The sequence below is a fragment of the Cynara cardunculus genome, assembly GCF_001531365.2.
Source record: "Cynara cardunculus var. scolymus isolate 2C chromosome LG 6, CcrdV1, whole genome shotgun sequence".
NCBI lineage: Eukaryota > Viridiplantae > Streptophyta > Magnoliopsida > Asterales > Asteraceae > Cynara > Cynara cardunculus.
Genome location: NC_037533.1, coordinates 3738943 through 3758192, shown reverse-complemented (window position 1 = coordinate 3758192; position 19250 = coordinate 3738943). Strand labels below are relative to the sequence as shown.

The 19250-nt window shown below is 34.0% G+C and overlaps 3 protein-coding genes across 4 annotated transcripts; 1 reads left to right on the top strand and 2 right to left on the bottom strand.

The window, feature by feature from the left end:
- Positions 1-511: 511 nt before the first annotated feature.
- LOC112514451 (uncharacterized J domain-containing protein C4H3.01) lies at positions 512-2749 on the top strand. The gene is made up of 5 exons (XM_025120932.1): positions 512-967; positions 1304-1378; positions 1472-1611; positions 1790-1927; positions 2399-2749. The coding sequence occupies exons 1-5, from the start codon at positions 667-669 to the stop codon at positions 2612-2614; spliced, it is 870 nt and encodes a 289-aa protein (XP_024976700.1). The 5' UTR covers positions 512-666; the 3' UTR covers positions 2615-2749.
- A 448-nt stretch (positions 2750-3197) lies between these two features.
- On the bottom strand, positions 3198-7773 carry LOC112514381 (phosphopantothenate--cysteine ligase 2-like). Of its 2 annotated transcripts, none has more exons than XM_025120822.1 (10): positions 7570-7773; positions 6235-6401; positions 6026-6149; positions 5895-5939; positions 5359-5444; positions 5163-5215; positions 5027-5086; positions 3980-4081; positions 3774-3893; positions 3198-3693 (listed from the first exon to the last, which is right to left on the bottom strand). In XM_025120822.1, the coding sequence occupies exons 2-10, from the start codon at positions 6380-6382 to the stop codon at positions 3460-3462; spliced, it is 972 nt and encodes a 323-aa protein (XP_024976590.1). In that variant the 5' UTR covers positions 6383-6401; positions 7570-7773; the 3' UTR covers positions 3198-3459. The 2 variants fall into 2 exon arrangements, with proteins under 2 accessions (XP_024976590.1, XP_024976591.1); XM_025120823.1 differs by having other exon boundaries at positions 6235-6390; positions 7570-7772.
- Positions 7774-8968: 1195 nt separating this feature from the next.
- Positions 8969-9758, bottom strand: LOC112514951 (protein EPIDERMAL PATTERNING FACTOR 2-like). The gene is made up of 3 exons (XM_025121600.1): positions 9541-9758; positions 9337-9386; positions 8969-9182 (listed from the first exon to the last, which is right to left on the bottom strand). The coding sequence occupies exons 1-3, from the start codon at positions 9629-9631 to the stop codon at positions 8988-8990; spliced, it is 336 nt and encodes a 111-aa protein (XP_024977368.1). The 5' UTR covers positions 9632-9758; the 3' UTR covers positions 8969-8987.
- Positions 9759-19250: the final 9492 nt, after the last annotated feature.

Sequence of the window (19250 nt, the reverse complement as noted above, 5' to 3'; positions counted from 1 at the left end):
TAACGAGACGGAGAATGAAATATGATATCACGATGGAATAAACGAAGTTACATAATTTATAACGAGTATCTTTCAAAGAACAACACCACTTAACCGGTTAATATCATTGGTCACAACCTCTAGCCCACAATGTATAACTCTTAAGAACCAGTACTAAGTTTACTTTTTGAGTAAAAAAGTTGATTACTAGCAATCCTAACCGGACCTATACAGAACCTGTCTCTAAAGACTGTAGACCAATGAGGGAGTGCCACATGGCACTCATGGTCTTAACCGGTTGTTGTTGGAAGGTCAAAAGTGTTCAGAGGTCTCAGGTTCAAATTCAAGAAGGAACAAAAATCGCCTTGTGGCCACGGAGGTTTAAATGCGATGATTCCGGACTACCTGCAAAACAAAACAGATGGTTGTACTGGAATTAATCGGGTCGCATAGAGGGTTGGATATTAGGTTAATAAAAAAAATTCAAGAATAAAATTTGAGAAATAAGAAAGAAGAAATCTTTTGCATCCCCAAAATTGAGGTTTTCTTTTGCTTTTACGCATCTTCGAGCTTGAAAAAGAAAAAAAAAACCGAAGTCAAGATTTCTAAATTCGATGTTTTGTTCGTAATTGATTTCTTGAAAGTGGAACTAGGGTTTTGGGAAATCGAAAGAAAGCTTGAAGAAAAATGAGCAATTTGAGGGTAATTTGTAGGCCTCATCTTGCGGTATACTCATCGATAACATGCTGTTACAATCGAGCTAGGTGTCGTCCTCGATCAGTTGTTAGGGTTTCGAATTCGATTCGAAACCCTAAGTCCTCAAAGCCTCGATTGTCTTCTTCCCGTTCTGCAGTTTTCTCTCCAGGAATTGAATCATCAGATGTTCTGAAAACGGAATCGTTGTGGGCTGGATTCAGTAATCATCAGCGGAGAATGCTAGTTAGAGCTGTTAATTGGAGTGATGAGAAATCTCCATACGATACTCTTGGTAATTGTTTATTTCCATATTCGATTACGGAATAAATTACAGAAAATTGTTCTACAAATTGCAATTGCGCTGCTTTCTGTAGTCCAAAACATGGTTTCTTACTACCAACTAACAAGTGCCAGATGAATGTGATCTTTAGTGTTATTGACTCGAAATGAGAATAGAATCATCATTGATTTCCTGTAAATCGATATGCAATTCTCTCCAATGTGCTCAAATTAACTTAAACCAATCTCAAGATGGTGAAACCTTGTTAGTGGTTGTTTAATTGTGATGGAAATACTCGTTTTTACTTTTGTTTATGATGAGTAATGTGTTTAATGTGTAATTATGCAGAGCTGGAGGGGGATGCTAATGAGGATGAAATCAAATTGGCTTATAGACGTTTAGCAAAGTATTATCACCCCGATGGTTTGCCCTTCTCTACGATTCTTATAGTTTCTAAATGATGGTTAACGTTGGCATGTTTCAGTAACGAACAGCCGTCTGATTTTGTGTTTGTAGTTTATGATGGCAGAGGGTCACTGGAGGAAGGAGAAACGGCTGAAGCTCGATTCATTAAGATTCAAGCAGCCTATGAGTTGCTGATAGATGGTGAAGAACGAAGGAAGTATGATATGGAAAACCGAGTCAACCCAATGAAGGTACTACTAAGGGCAAATTGCATGAATAACTTTGTTCTTATTTCTATTTTGGATAATGTACTTTAAAAACCTTCATTTTGTACCGACATCTCAAAGATTTAAGTACATAGGTAAACCGGTTTCAGTATTATAGTTATGTTGGTATGTGGTGCACTTTGTTAATTATTGACATTGCCAGGCTTCTCAAGCGTGGATGGAGTGGCTAATGAAAAAACGTAAGGCTTTTGATCAGCGGGGTGACATGGCTATTGCTGCTTGGGCTGAACAGCAGCAGCAGGAGTTAAATATTCGCGTACGCCGCCTCTCACGTTCTAAGGTATCATATTCGAGAATCTTTAAGCAAACTTTCCGCAGTCAGTCGAGTGCTTTTGCAGTTTAGAAACCCTGGCATCATAGTTGAGCTTTGTTTTACACCAAAATTCAGTGATTTGTTTGTTGCTACTGCTTGCTTACTACCTTTATTGATAAAAGCCATTTTGGATTAGAAAAAACAATGAGATCTTTTCTAGTGTGAAGAAAAGTATGGTAAAACACCCATCCACATGGCCTGCCTAGTTGAGGTGGCCGTAACTGTGGGTATCTGGGCGAGCTTGTGCACATCTCGACTAATCCCATAAGAGCCTGATGATAATAGGCAGGAAAATTCACCAGTGACCCTGGAGAGACTCAAACCGGCGACCTATTGGTTAATGTTGCAAACTATTGTGTTATTGTTACATTTTAGCAAGAATGATGATTAGTTTGCAACGAAAAGACATCGTCTTGAATCTCTTTGATGGAATTTTAGATCGACCCTGATGAGGAAAGAAGGATCCTTGCAAAAGAGAAGAAGGCATCCATGGAGAATTTTAACAATACTTTGAAGAGGCATACACTTGTGTTGAGAAAAAGGGATTTGATGAGAAAGAAAGCAGAGGAAGAGAAGAAAAAGCTCATTATCAGTAAGCTTCTAGCAGCCGAGGGCCTCGAGCTTGCTTCAGACGAAGATGATGCATCATCGTAGCCGATACCATGCATCCTTATTTTGTTTTTCTACAAAAATGTTTATATCATGTATACTGATTAATACAACTTGTTGCGTGTATGTACATATGGCTTATTTAAGATACAATACAAACTTTATGCATCTTTTGCAACTTCTCTAAGATTATTCATTTTGATAATTTTGGTTCTTGATTCTGATCATCATGGTTTGACCTTGAAACTGGTCAGGCTTTTAGAAACCGGTCATGGTCTGATCATCATTTCATGTAACTGGTCCTAACTGAGCCTGGTCTCGGGCTTCAGAACCACTTGCTACCTATCCTTACAATTGCTTTTAAAGTAAAGAACGCTACGAAAACAGAAAAAAGGGAGAAAAAAATGCAGTTTGGAAATGTAAATGTTTTGAGAACCAAAAAACCAAATATTCATGATGAATATACATAGATATTCACCATGAATATCATAGAGATTCATCAAGAATATCATAGAGATTCATCAAGAACATTTGATTCTCATAGTTATTAAAATATTTATGGATCTCAAAAGGGAAACCCCAAATATAGTAAGCCAACCCAATGCAATTATATGAAAAGTACACTTGATGAAACAAAAACACCAATTTATTCATTTTGAATGTTGATCCTTCCATAGCAGTATGAAGACAAATATAAAACATGAAGAAGAAAAGTATTCAAGTTATTTTATCAAGTTTCACTTTCTGACTCTTTCTCTGAATACAGCAGATTCGACAAAACGATAAAAACGGACATGAAATGATATGAGCTTGAACCCCAAAAGCAGTTTGCATAAGGGAACATGGATTATTTCTTCAAAATTTCTTCCAATAAACTTTTCGTTCAGTATTCATGCATTCATCCCCTCAATGTGACTTGAATGTTGCTCTACAAGCAGCTTGATCAGGGGAGATTCAACATCTGCATGATCATTTTCACGATATACCGAGACCTTTCCACTATTGGTGACAAGTATCACTACCTCTTTACGAGTCGAGAGTTCGTTTGCGACTACAGCATTCATTTTGTACCTTTTAAGAGCTGAATCAGCCTTCTCTAAAAGAATCTCTCTATCTGTCTCTAACTGTAACCAACAAATTATATATAACATAAATCAGACCATATCTAAATAAATTCTTAAATAAGTTCTTTGAATAAACAAACCTTGAATGATACACAGAATGCTGTGGGGGCCCACTCTTTCCGTAAAACCGAGAGCATCTTCGGGACTTGAGCAAGCCGCATATCTAATGGCCCAGATGCAGACTGGATTTTATGTACTGCCTATATATATATAATAAAATGAAGCTGTTTGAATACACAGAAGAAACTACTCTACAATATTATTAAGTTAAAACAGAAAATTGTACCATGCTCTCCCATGGAACATAGAAGTCAGATACAGCAGCCGCAAGATAAAACATACCACTTGCTCCAAGGATCTTCATCGACATTGCAATTAACCGTAAAATCTGTTCACAAATTAGTTAATGTAATGAGAAATTACTTTTCCAGTATCATGGTGATAAATTACAAAGTGAACTTCCTCGCACCAATTGCCACTGATGTGCAAGTACATGTAAAAGGCATTCATAAGCATGTAAAATTTGCTCATACTATACAAATTACTAACATATAGCCTTCAAAAGGGTAAAAACAAAAGAAAATGGATTCGATGAAGATGTATGGGTTGGATGCTCAACGATGGAATGCATGACATGAACACTAAACAGTATAAATTTCAGTAGCGAACAACTAACATTCATGCTCTAAAGCACAAATTTTCATATGGTACAACTATCAAACTATCATGCTTGCCTTTTTGTTGCAAACAAAACATAGTTTTTGTGAAAATGCAAACATAAACCACTGCACTTTGCAAGAATGAGCAATATTGGATAAATATTGCCAACTATGATGTTCTTTTTTGCATTTAGATTTTCATAATTTGTCCAAAGTCGCTCATTCTAGTGAACTATTTGTGTTTTTTTGTCATGTTCATATGAATAATGCTTGTTTGCAATAATGATTATATCTCAAAACATTCTACTTCAAGATAACTCACATCGATATATTAGGTTGACTTTGTTAAATATCCCCCAATACGTTTCACATATAATAGAAGAAATGGTCCACGTGGACTCAAAAAAGGAGGGGACCTCAAGGAATGAGAATGTGGCATCATCTGTTGGTTGGCAATTCTGTTGTTGAGGGCAGTTTGGGGATTTTCCTTTATGCTTTGGGGTGGGAGTTTAGCTATAAATAAGAGAGGGATTAGAGGGTTGATTCTTGACAGATTTTTAATAATTAATCTTGAAATTGGTGAAAGTAATGAGTAATGACATTGATGCATAATGTAGAGTCGTGCAGATCGTTGAGGATTCAAAGGGCTGAGTTTAGTGATTAATTATGCTAACCTGAAGATATTCAAAGATGGTTGTGAAGGGTAGTTTCAGCAAGAATCCTCCTGAAACAGCCTGAGATGAAATGAAATATTTACCAACATGCATATATCGAGCTACAGTAGCATTAAAAAAGAGAGATGATTCCTACTGCATGATGTCCTCTAATTGCGCTCTTAACTGCTTCAGACTGTGACTCGTGCACTGTAAGACGAACTAGATTTTATTACATAATAGGTAAAAAAAATTGTTTTTTCTTTATGATCGTAGGTGGTTCATACGGTCTATTGGAAGTCCAAAAAAAGCATCAACAAGATGATACAAGATAACAGAAAGTATGGTATGACCTTGTATACATGAATCATCAGTAAGCTCAAAACATTCGAGTAGCGGATCATCAGGAAGCGATCTACAATATGGCTGGCAGGTTCCCCTGAAGAAAGAGTATACTACATCATTGGATTATAAAAAAATGTTAGGACAAAATCGTGTTATGTTTACTAGTACATCATACTTTGTATTTTAATTCCTTTTATATGTATTCAATAAGAAATAACACTAAAGGAAAAAAAAATATTCTTAATTATCACATTATGACAGATATTTAGTGGAACAAACTTTAGTTTAGTCTAGAATGTTAAAGTGCCAAGTTTGCATGCCATCTATGCATCCGTCATGCCATGTTGAATTTTGATAACAGAATGTTTAGTTGGTCAATATTAAAAAGAGAGCTTATAGAAAAGGCCAACTGTTATCATTGTTTGTCAAATCGGAAAATTGCTAATAGTATGTTTGTCTTATTGGAAAGTAGCCCTATGTCTTAAACATCAAAATTTCTGAAGCAAACAGAAAGAAATCATATGTACATAGGCACCACATTCACCTTCTACTGAGAAAGATGACTGAATATCCAGATTTCAGAAAGTATCTGCATATCATCAACAGTTCCACGTTATCTTTAAATATTGAATTAGAACAAGGAGAAAATTCTAAATAAGTTGTAAGGTGGTATACTCGGTAGATGTTGCTCCTCTATGTCCAGAGCTGAAGTTATCAATGTACCGCACACATCGTTGCTCTAGAGGAACAGTGGTACCACCAGATGTGACACATACAATTCTTCTCGGTCCCCCACTTCCTAAAAACACATGCCAATATAACTTCACAAAATGGTGAAAGAAGATAAAGTTAAACAAAAATACATACAATTGAAGTGAACATGCTTGATAAAGAAGAGTTCTGATCGATAAATTGGCTTAATTTGCTGCTTATGCTGTTAGCTTCTTTCAGAAGAGGTGCCGAGTCAAAGAAGGATTTAACTTGCACGGATGTCATTTCATCCACAGCATCTAAGTTGGTAATTGCATCCATGGAACTGGCTAGCGAAACACTAGGATTGAGGAAAAGGTTAGGTAATATATAACAAATGGGTCAAATAAAATAGCAAAAAAGGTCATTATTTTGCAAAAAAAAAAAAAAAAAAAAAAAACTCCAACACCACTGTTCGCATAATGAAACCCATAAAGCCCAGTAACCATATGTGCACTAACAGCAATGAACAGATACACTAGAATGCGAAATTTGTTTCGTGAATTTAACAAGTAAACAGAAAAACTTGTCCAGGAATATTAATCATACAGATTAGAGCCGTTTTTCATCTAGAAAGCATAGCACAGCCTAAATACTCTAACAAACATGACGCAGACTTGTACAGAAAACATATACACAAAAACACGAACTAAATCAACAGAAGTACGTATGTTTCAAGAAAGCTCAGAGATAATGACAAATGAACTAGTACACAGACTTTTGTGTTTTTATGTACGAGTTCGTACATAATGAACACCTATGAACCAAATGACTAGCAAGATGTTAACCAAACAAGAATTGTGAAAATGTGTGTGTGTGTCCACACATGCTAGTAAGCTCACATATGCCAGCGATAAAGAGATAGAAAAGGGGAGATATCATGATTGATGGGCAGATAAAGCTCTTATGATCAGAATATTCCAGGAGCTAGAATGGTTGGATCAGACCAATTTTCAATAGGTTTTTCGGACCAATGCCTTTGATTGCCACAAAAAAGATCACTTGTTTTCAAAGTAGTACTATCTAATCAAAATTTTCCTCCTGGAATCAGTCATGCTTTCAGCTAGACATAAGAACTAAGAAGCATGAACAGTACCAAGTAGCAAATCAATTACATATACAATGTAACCTTTCTACTAGGAATAACTATACAAACTATAAGATCAAAACTACAAAATTACAACACTCAATATCATTATAGCAATGCCCTCAAGACTTTCAGTTTCTCATGAACAAGCCAAATTAATCCAATGCAAACTACAAGCAAGATCATTTTTGCAATAGCTAAAGCAAGCACCTTAACCACAATTAATTACAGTCACATTAATTCAGAGTGATCAAGCTCCCTTCAGGTAGGACAATCAACTTCTCACTTCATAACACCAAAAAAGAAGCAAGAAATAACGTGAACATGGTCCATGGAACTACTTACATACATATATGTTTATGGAAACTTTGTTAAACAGTACCTTATGAAGTCGATTCAGCTTCAGATTCAGCTCTATAATTGAGAGACGCAAGATTTGAGTACAGATCTAGATATAACGGAAAGAGAGAGAAAGATCAAATTATTGATGACGGGACAGAAGTTAATGGCCGTCAATTCCTGCCATTGTTAGGCCGATTTACAGATAATGCACATAATTAATTACTAAAATCCCAAAAGTGAAACCCTAGTTTTGCAGGTTTCAATTTGATGGAAAATTGGGGACAATAGACCAAAGATGAACCAAGAAATTTATGAAAATTGCATATCACCCCATCTAGTTATTCCACTTTTAAATATTAACCCTTAAGCTTACAAAACAGAAAATACAACCCATCTACTTTTTGTATGAACCAATGTACACCTTCTCATGAGTTTCATGCTTTCCATATATATGTTCATCGGATCGTTTGGTCCAAAACATCTGAGGAAGTAAATCCGTTTGATTTTATACGTTACCTTTTTCTGCTTATCATAACCACCTAAAATGTGTCCAATAGTTAATAGACGTCGTATGTCTTAAATGGGTTTTATTTACGACTCCCAGAATATCATATCTGAAGTTTTAGATGAGTGTTTTTGGTAAAAGTTCAAAAGTAGTGGGGCTTTTGTGTAATTTTTTGGCAACACCATACCACATAAATATTTCAAAATGAACCCCCATATTTATCATATTTCCATTAAGCACCCCTAAAACAAATGAAAGTTGCGGTTGCGGTTGAATAAGAGATTTAATTATCGCCCCCCTTTTGGTTGGAAACTATTTAACAAGATATAAATTATTTATTAAATTATGTAAATAATAACATATTTTTATTTTTAATTAAATTTTAATCGTTAATAAAACTAGCAAATTTTCAAAAATCGTTATAACGTTAGGTTGTAAGTTTTTTGACTTCAAATTACCGATAATAATCAGCTTTGAAGATATAATGGTTTCATTAATGGTTTATAAAGTTTTCTAATCAATTTAAAAAATGTATACATGTTGGTATTTATAGTAATTTTATTATCTATTGAACTGAATAAATGACTTTCATTTTAAAAGTTGCTTCAAAAAAACTTTATTTTGAAAACAATTTTTGATTTTTGAAAAAGCATAACTAAAGAGTGTAAATAATAATATCACTAAAAATATGCTAATCAAAATTGATTTAAGAATACTGACTTATTACATCAATCATCTAAACTGAAGTCATAAAACATACAATAACCTAAGAGTAACTATGACAAAACCCTACTGACAAAACTTACAATCTTAAAGATCGTATCCACAAAACTCAGTTCCAATATAAATCCCTAAAATGTTCTAATTCAACAACTGTGTTAATACAACTTCCCAAGTCAGGTTACACCATTTGGTTCGATCGATATTCCCATGTAGGAAACGAAGTTGATATGTTAGTTAGATGGAACGTGGTAGTATCTGCCTTTACAGGTACATCTATAGACAACTGGACATGACTCGGTCATTGAACACTTGAAGCTTATCATCACTCTCCTACAAGGAAAACACGGCCCGCATGCATGTGAACAGTCTGGTATGCTTGATCCCGTTGGGTATAAATCCATCCCAAGCTCAACGTTCTTTGCTCCCTACAGAATATATGTACGTCATATGATGTTCGAATACAACTTCATCACAGATTAACACTTTAGTGGTAAAGTCAGAATTTCCTTAAGAAGAATTATAAGGGTATAAAACTACGTCAGTATTCTGATGTTGTAAGTAACTAAGTGGAATACAAACCTTGGGATGCCTTTGGGCTTCACCAAGACCACCTTTTCCTTGGTAAATAACTAAGATACAAATCAAAAGCTAATTAGTGAGTGAGGGATGCAATTTAATTCAAATAACATAGAAATACTGAAAGTAAATGGAAGATATAATAACAAATTTTCAAGAATTACTACTTAATTTGCAAGTAAAGTAAATTGACGATTTTGTCCTTACAATGATGAGGATGGAGACTGTCACCAAGATTAACTGCCAAGAACATAATAGTGACAAGAAGCAGTATGTGAGAATATATGTTCTTCATCATGTTAAAGTCTTTGGCTTTGTTTTAGGGTTTTACAAAACAAACTTTTAGAGATTGAGATGAATGGGTAATATGGGTATTGAAAGTTGGTCAAAACCAAGAAGAAAAACAGTTAAGATTTGGAGGGGTTGGAGGAGCAAGCATGCACATCACTATATATATATATATATATATGTATGTATGTATGTATACATACATATATAGACACATGCAACAAGTGAAGTATGGTGCTTATAATTAATGTATAAGGGTGACATTTGATGCACTTCACATGATTCTTGGCCAAGCCCTCTTTTGAGTTTGAAGCTTTCAAAAAGTTAGTTCTCCCACAAAAATTTGAATCCAAGAAACCATGCAAATGGGTGTGAAAATGACAATTTTACCCTTATAAGTGGATCCAAATAGGTGTGAAAATGACAATTTTACCCTTATAAGTGGATCCTAGAAAGTTTTGTAGGAGTATTTTTATACCAATGTCTTGAACAGTTAGTGATCTTACTACAAATATGTTTTTTTATGGGTAAGGGACAAATAAATAATTTTAATATAAAGACTAAAATGTAGCAATTTTCAAAGACAATCCAAATGTTACAATTTTTACAAGACCAAAATAGTATTATTTTTTAGTGATAACAAACAATTGTTTTTCGTACTGAACTACAGTGAGAAATTGTTATTAAACCCTACCCCCCCCCCCCCTTCCTACTCCCTTTTTTACCCTTTATGATCTAGGATCACTTACTTTTAGTACTAATCAAGATATGTCAATCTATCTGTCATAGATGTGTTTACAAAAAAGTCGTAGATGTGTTTACAGAAGTGATTTTACTATACAAAAGATTGAGGTTTTAATATTTGATCTTTCAAACTGTTTACGACGCATTATTATAAGATTCGGTCGTACGCAGACTGAAATCGAAGATTCCCTTAAAGAATTTTCGGTTATAAATCATACAACATTTAATGCATACAATACAAGCATTATTAACTAGGGAGCACACATAATATTGGAGAGTAATTGAGGAAGTTCACGAGGACTGACACAAGATAACAGTCTTGGAGAAGAAGGGGGGTAAAGTGTAAATTTAAGGATGCCTGCCACAAACGTGAAGATGGTCAGAGTCTTTACTTTTAACTTTTTCATGGGGGTAATTTGGTAAATTCCTCTTTTCAGAAGTGATACTTTAATAACTTGTAACTTATGCTTCAGATGTTGGACTTGTCAATGATGGAATGGGTTGGAATCTTCATGTTACAATGACTTGTATTGCTAGTTGTACCTTTGTGTTTGTACTTTTTAACTTGTGTTTATCGACCATAATTAATTTTATTTATTAACTTGGATATCCAACTTGTTATGTAAGCCGACTAATCTTAGGACGACCATCTGCTTTGCAGATAGCCTAGAGTCATCGTTTTTGAACCTCCGTGGCCACAAGAGTATTTTTATTTCTCCTTGGATTTAAACCTGAGACCTCCAGATACTTTTGACCTTTGGAGCCAAACTCAAACCAATCAAGCACCACCCTTGTACTTAATTAACTTATTTTTTGAGCTTATTAAAAAAGTTTCTTTACCAAACCAAGTTTTTAAAAACTACTTCACATGTTTCAATTAACTCCAATGATTTTTTTTTTCAATTATGTCCCTTAAAGCCTTATATTTTACATATAATGACCAAAATCGTATTTACTTTTTCATTTTTTTAAAAAGATTTTAAAGTCGTGAAATGTGTCATTGTATTATAATGTTGGATGTCACCATATGTATTTTGAAACTATAATAATAGCATAAGTTTGTATCAATAGAGTTGGTTTGAACGGCTTTTCTCTCATCCCATATGTGGGTTTGAATCCCTTCTTAATCATTTTCTTAGTTTTTAGCTGTTAGCTTCATGCTTATTATGTTTCTGAAATAAATTGAGATGAAAAGCTCGAACATAAACCTCAGATACAAAAAGTAAGAAACTAACAAAAGACCAATAATGATTTTTTTTTTTTGTAAATATTCGTAGCTTCATTTCTTATAGTCAAATGGTACGATCACTCAAAAAAATTCCTAGGCCCGTCTTTGCATATGTTGTTAGAAAATTGTTGCATAAATCATAAAGAAAATCAGATTAGGATGTGTTTTGTAATCACTGCTCTTAAGATAATATTAGCCTACGAAATCATATGAAATACCAAACATCTTCAAAAGATTTCAAACTCCTGTGTTTACAGGATTTCAGTGAAATCCCATGATTTCAAATCAATGAAATCTTTCAAACCAAACATGGGGATTGAAATAGAATTCAATTCCAAATTCTTCCAAATCCAATCCAATTCCACAAACCAAGCTGACCTCAATCTTTTATTCTATTACTTGTGTGGATAAGATTCATAAATTGAAAGATTCCTGAAAATCAAACGTTTGTGAGATCACCTTCTTCTACGACCCTTCGTCTTGAACCAAATCGATATATGTTTTACGTAAATATGTTTTTGTTTTATACGGTCAATCAATGACAAAGTATATTTGTTGGTTTTTGTATATCTGTATTGATAAAAAAAAAGCATCAATAAAAGCAAATTTTAACTCATTTTCAGGTCCTCGGATGCAAAGGTCATGTCATGTCATGTAAACTTCTAATCATAGTAACATGTGGGGAAATTTATAGGAATAGTCAATCTGCTAAAAGGGTTTTACTTTTTAGTCATTTTCATACCTCATTTTACTTTGTAGTCAATCCTTACGTTGAAGCCTTACGTACATTGGTTTTTGACAACAAAAAAAATTGGAATCTTTACACAGAAAGTGAAATTCTACCGTAAGAATTGGCTAAAAACTAAATTAAGGTCTGAAAATGGTTATAAAATAAAAGGAGCTTGACAGGTAGGCTATTTTTCGTAAGTTTCCCTAACATGTCATAAAGAATACGAACCATTGGTAATAATATTATAAATATGATATGGAATGCAAACCCATAAAGTCAAAATAATTAGAAAGCTCTTTTACTTTGTTACGACTTATTTTAATATGATAAAATATATAACTGACTTATTTCAATTATATTATGTAATGTTATAATTGAGTAATCACTACACCAAAATTGGGTTTATAAGATGCCATCAATTTGTAGGTGTCTTGTTTTAGAAGAGTTTCTAAGTGTCTTTATAGACTGTTTTATAAGCGTCTTATCTAAATGCGTTGTAACAAGTTTATAGAGCGTTTTTGGGTGTTTTATGAAAAACTCCAGACACTTTTAATACAAAAAAGTGCCGCATTAGCTATTCTATATGATACTTTTGAGAAGTGTCCTATAAACTCATCTTTTTATACGACACTTTTTTTTATAAAAAGTGTCCAACAAAATAGCTAATACGATATTTTTTTTAAATGTTATAAAAAACTTGTTATGATGCCCAAAAACTTCTTATAAATTCATGACAACTTGGTTATTAGGATGCGTAGAATTTTTTGACGTCCTATAGACCTGATTTTATTGTAGTGAATTTTTCAACATAATATTTTGAGCAAAAAATTGCCTTAAATCCACATTTTTCTTCATATTAAAGAATCTGTTAAAGATGCTCTAATGCTTACTTTCTCAAAAATAAATGAACAAATATTTAATTTTAGTACTAAGTAAAATTACCCATTTTAGTACTAAGTAAAATTACCCATTTTTTTTAAATCAAAAATATGTTAAATATTTAAATTAAACAAATTATATTAAATAGCAAGTATTTTAATATTTTTAATGTAACATCCATATTGTTATCCCTTTTTATTATGTATTTCCTATGTACTAGAACTTTTTATTGTATGCATTATGAATGCATTTCCTTTTTGGATTTATTAAAGTTATGATTATATAGTTATTGTATTGAGTTTCATTAGGTACAAATTGGATAAACCTCACTGCACAACACCACATTTTGCGGTTTGACATGTATATGGTACAATATAGAAAAATTGATCAAACCATACATGCGATACGGATTGCAGTCTGGCCCCAAACTGCATTAATCACCCGTGCATAGTACAATTTCATTTGATTGGGAACATAAAAGTTCTTAAATGAAGTATAACCGATGATCGTCACCTCCACCCACCACACCTCCCCTCCCCCCTTTTGGCCTTTACACCGTCGCCCCTTCCACTTATACCGACATAAACCTTCTCTGTCTCTTTTCTCTCCAACCAGTTTCAGTTGACCTTCACCATCGCTTTTTTTTTAATAATGAAGTTATTATTATTATTATTATGAAATAAACATAAATAAAAGTATTCAGTTTTTAGGGCTTTGTGGTTGGATTTAGTATAAATGACATTGGCTGAAAATATAAATACTATTCTTTGAAAAGTTATATGAAAGATTAAAAGGCGGAAATAGAACTTGTAAGAGCATCTACAACATATCTGTTATAATTAAAAATATACAATTTAGGGATTTACAGTTGATGTTTTATTTGAACAGATTTTTCCAAACCGATATCTAAAATAAAGAGCAACCTCGAAAAACATTATTCCAAATAAATCAAAAGTTCTTTTTTCAAAATCTTTTGAAGATCTGACATCCACGATGAAAGTTCTTGTTGAGGTTTTTATAAGAACCTCCGTTATGAGATAGAGATTTTAATAAGACTTGAACTAGAACCCAGGTTATTGTTTACATTCTTTTTTTATTATTATTTTTTTTAATTATTTTTGTTTCAGTACATATAAATTAAAAGTGATATAAAAATATATAATAATTATTATAAAATATATTTATTATTTTTTTTATTTTTTTTTCCTTGTGTTCCACAATATCCTTAAATTGTTCAAATGTCGTTCAATCTTCAACTTCTAATACTCGTCATCCTATTAACAAATTAAATTTAACATAGAAAAGTTAAAACTAATAAATTATATTTGAATTTTTTTAATAATTGTATAATAGATATAATATATATAGAGGCTTAATTTTTTGAGAACCTCACAAATTGTGAGATATGGGAGATCTAATATAAGGCACTCATTGTAGTTAAATTGTTTTATGATTTAATTAATAATAGGGGGTGACTTGGTAATTTTATAAAAGGAAACAAATAATACATTTGAGATAATCCTTTTTCTAAGAGACCTGCGACTTCTTTTGGCTACTACATCATGGATCCGGAGACAACCTTTTGGTCACCAGACCACAGATTCGGCGACCACCTTTCGGTCACCACATCAAAGATCGGGTCGCCACATCAAAGATCGGGTCGCCACACCAAAGATATGTTGAAAACACCACCACAGGCGACAACTTCTTCTGACCACCACTACACCATCATCTCTTTGTTAATGTCTCTGCTTACTGCTACAACCGAGTTCTTCTCCGTCGAAACCACCACCACAGGCTACGACTTCCTCGACCACTACTACACCATCCTTTCTTCGTCATTGTCTCCGGTTACTGCAACAACCGAGTGCTTCTCCATCGAAACCACCACCACTGGAAACGACTTCTATTTTGTTGAAATCACCACCACAGGCGACAAAATTTTTCTTCTCCATTCTATAGGGGATTTTTTTTTTGTTTTTCATTGGTTGAATCCTTTGTCGTACAAACAGTTGATGTTGATTTGGTTTTGTCTTGGTTTTTGTTAGGGTTTTTGAACTAATTTATGTTAGGGTTCATGATTTTGATTATAGGTTACATTTATGTTCTTTTTGGGTTAGGGTTCTTTTTCATTACTCATTTCTTCAATTTCAGAAGAAATATAGTGAAACGGGTGTTCACAATGTATTCATAGTATATTATTGAAGTTTTGTCTTGTTCTCGTATCCTATAAATTATACAGACCAGTTCACACAATGTGCAATCATATGGTGAACTTTCATTTGTGTTTACTGTTGATTCTCTTTCTCAGTGATTTGATGATGATTTCTTTTACCTTACAAAGTATATTATCTCTGTATTCGGTTTCATCGATCATCACTGAGTCTGTAATTCGTTCAGAGATCAGTATCCTTCAAGAAGACAAAACTTACACCACATATCCTTTAGCGACGTCGAAAGCAGAAGCTGAAGATTAGAGACCACCAAGTTCGTGATCTAAAGCGGTTGTCAGTGATTAAAAGCTCTTCTACACAAGTGTAAAATCTTCACAAGATTCAACAAACACTGATGAGACCTTCAGTGTCATTCCAGTATCCAGTGATCAAATGAATCTTGTTGAACAAGATTAGTTTTTGTCTTATTCTTCTACACACAAAGGACAAACCTATACCATTCAAAGTAATACGGAGTCACTCCTCTGTCTCCAAACGTGCTTACCTACTTTATGCAAGAAGACTGTTCATATACGGCCAAAGGACTGTATACTGCAACAAAGCACAAACTTTCCTCTAAAAGCTTGCCATGTGCTTTGTATCTTCTAAATTGCATTTAATGCAATGTGTATAAATAGCTGAGTAGTTCTCTCCTCTTAGTTACATCTTCCTCATCTAATCTTACCCAATAAGATACTTATCTCTCTACTCTCTATCTAAGAGAAAAACTCATTTTAACAAGTGAAGAGCACATTACTTCTTATTTTATTTCTTGTAGCAAGTCTTTTCTTATTGCTATATGTAATTTTATGTGTATCTTTGATTGTTTAGATAGGTTTTGCATCCTATCTCATCCGCAAATAATCTGTAAAATTTGTATTGATCTTTTTTATCAATATATAATTTTTAAAAGTGAAAGTTGTTGTGTTCATATTCATCCCCCCTTCTACAAACTGTTACATATAAACTTTTGTAGATCTGGCTAGGATCAACAAGTGGTATCAGAGCAGTATTTATTTTCATGTTGTGTTGTTTTATTGGTATTTTATTATCTTTTTTTTTCTAGATAATTTATTACTTTTAAAATAGCTTTGAAAAACATTAGCATAAACTTTCACGACAATGGCTCCCTTGCCAAACCTCCCCGGTTTATTAGAGACAACTTCAGTCTCTAGAAGAACCGCATGTCTCTCTTCTTGGAAGGTGTGGATCTTGAGATCTCATACTATATTGAGAATGGACCTTATGTTCCGTTCACAATCTCTCCAGTAGTTCTTGCAACTCTACGACTGTCGCGATCCCTGAATGGCAGATTCCAAAGTTTCATCATCAGTGGAATGATAAAGACAAGTAGAAGATGCCTTTAGATACTCGTGCGAGATCTATAATAGCCATGGCTCTTCCTGACGAGGTCTATCACCCTTTGATGAAACTTACAACCTCGAAAACCATGTGGGATACTCTTTGTGTTTAGTATGAAGGTACTTCTAAAGTACAAGAATCGAGAAACATTAATCTAGTAAGACAATATGAAAGTCTTCTTTGTGGAAAAACTGAATTTTTGTCTGAAGTACATCAACGATTTAATTGTCTTCTTATTGATTTGAGGACATTTGGAAGAGAATATTCCAACTCAGAGACACTGATAAAAATTCCTATAATGTTTGCCAGAAGCATGAGATCAGTATATCATGTGTTTTAAGATGTCCAAAGACATGTCCTCTGTAACGCCCCCAGAACCCCGTAGCAATGATATTGTCCGCTTTGACTAACCTGCCTGCTCAACCACAAAGCAGTAGCCGCACGGTTTTGTTTCTGGCAGCCGCACAACGCAAGCCCCAAAACGCGTCATCGCATATCAGAGTCCGCAGCACGGAAGCGATAGATATTGTCCGCTTTGGCACGCTAAACCACAATGCCTCACGGTTTTACTTCTTGCCCGCTATACCACAAGGCAAGACGCGTCATACTAGGTTGAGGTATCCACACCCTTATAAGGAGTGCTTAGTTCTCCTCACCAATAGATGTGGGACGGGTTGTTACATCCTCTCTTTCTCTTAGTTCTCTACATACGATTTAGAGTAATAGAAAAAGGGGTTACAATGTTGACATTATAGTAGAAAATTGAAAAAAAAGGAAAGAGATCTCAAAGACCCTTTTTCTACAATTCTTGTTCGGTCCATTTATATCATAATCATACCTTTCCCTCAATGAATATTCGGTTTAGATTGGTCATCGAATCCGAATATTAACTTTAAGTGTATGAAGTTTCATATTTGATTTTTAAGTAGAGCGATAGAGACTTATTTGTATCCATGGAAAGGATGATTCATTTGGATCGACATGAGCGTCCCACTACATTACATTGCTAGAATCCATGTTGTATATTTGAAAGAGGTTGACCTCCTTGTTTCCTTCTCTCTCGGTACAATTAATTGACACCAATGAGTAAAATCTTCTTGTGGTTCAGGACTCCATAGAAATAACAAAGAATGTGCTAAACTATTAGCAGGAGTAGAAACTACGGCAGTTTAGAAATTGCATCCTTCGAAATAGAAATTGGCCAATCCATGGATATACCATGAAGTTACAAAGGTTGTACCCGTGAACCAACCCCCTACAACAAAATAGGCTACAAATTCTGTCTCAGTAGGACACCCCGTGTCAAAAAGAAGAACTAAAAACGAATATCTCTTTGATTGATCAATGTGTGTTTCAAACCCTCATTGTCCATTTTTCGAGGTCTCAAAGAAGTGAGACACATTGAGTACACTCAATACATGTATCATAAATCTTTACTAAATGCGATAGACTCCGGATTTTAGGTTTATGCTCTACTCTGGGTAAAGATCTGCCCGATTTTGATTTGCACATATTGTACAAATGCACTCATTTCAAATCCAGAGGTCAATCGTACTCCTACAACTTTACGTAAGTTAGAGTTTGGTTTTTTTAGGGTGATAATGGAAAAGTGCTGCATGAAGCCGAAATTGCTAGTAATCACCGATCAGCCATACTGTGGTGAATCAGTTCCGGGCCTTGTACAGATCGCTCGTCACACTTATGAGGTGAAGAGCCGTCTACAATCATTAGTCTGCTTTTTTCGAAAAAATGAAATTTTTTCCTTTTCTTATATCCGACCTAATGAAACTTTTTTCTAATATTAGAGATTGGTTGGCTGTAAAGTCCCAAGAATTGCCAATTGACACAATAAGTACCTATATACAAAAGTTATTGGATATCTTGTAACACCCCATACTCCACATTTGCATAAAACACATATTTCATTACATAGAAACATGGATTACATCAAAAGGTCTCACTAGTACACGGATTGCTATATGTACAAAATCYACATATAAAAATTCCAAAACTAATCCTGTACTACTACATGAATTACAACATGTATCTTCAAAAGCAGGAAAYAGATTAGGAAAATAATCACATTTTCCCTTTCCCTTTAATATCCCCGGACCCAGCTATTCCTGCATTGCATAATTTAAAACAGAAAATGAGGGTTAGACCATACAGGTCTAGTGAGTAAATCCCCTGTTTGCAAATGCAGGGTGCCAAACACCAAAATATGATAATATAATCTTGGCTTAGAAAGATACCGCAATATAACAAATATGCAGTTTTCAATATCATATATAAAGAAGTATACCCAAAAATTCTCACTTCTTTAAAATATCTCTAGACAGAGATCTTTCCCAGTATCAAAACTTTTTGAATTAAAATACCATTCCTTTAATAGGAAAGATTTAAGGCAAAACTTGCCTGATATGTCAAACTATTTTTCCCTTCTCAATAACATCTAAATTATCACTTCTAAATA

Coding starts and splice junctions, on each gene's coding strand:
- LOC112514451 (XM_025120932.1), top strand. CDS start 667: ATGAGCAATTTGAGGGTAATTTGTAGGCCTCATCTTGCGGTATACTCA. Junction 968..1,303: donor ATCTCCATACGATACTCTTG/GTAATTGTTTAT, acceptor GTAATTATGCAG/AGCTGGAGGGGGATGCTAAT. Junction 1,379..1,471: donor AAAGTATTATCACCCCGATG/GTTTGCCCTTCT, acceptor TTGTGTTTGTAG/TTTATGATGGCAGAGGGTCA.
- LOC112514381 (XM_025120822.1), bottom strand. CDS start 6,382: ATGGATGCAATTACCAACTTAGATGCTGTGGATGAAATGACATCCGTG. Junction 5,940..6,025: donor AGAGGAGCAACATCTACCGA/GTATACCACCTT, acceptor GATGATATGCAG/ATACTTTCTGAAATCTGGAT. Junction 3,894..3,979: donor ATGTTCCATGGGAGAGCATG/GTACAATTTTCT, acceptor ATATATATATAG/GCAGTACATAAAATCCAGTC.
- LOC112514951 (XM_025121600.1), bottom strand. CDS start 9,631: ATGATGAAGAACATATATTCTCACATACTGCTTCTTGTCACTATTATG. Junction 9,387..9,540: donor CAGTCTCCATCCTCATCATT/GTAAGGACAAAA, acceptor TTTGTATCTTAG/TTATTTACCAAGGAAAAGGT. Junction 9,183..9,336: donor AAGCCCAAAGGCATCCCAAG/GTTTGTATTCCA, acceptor TATATTCTGTAG/GGAGCAAAGAACGTTGAGCT.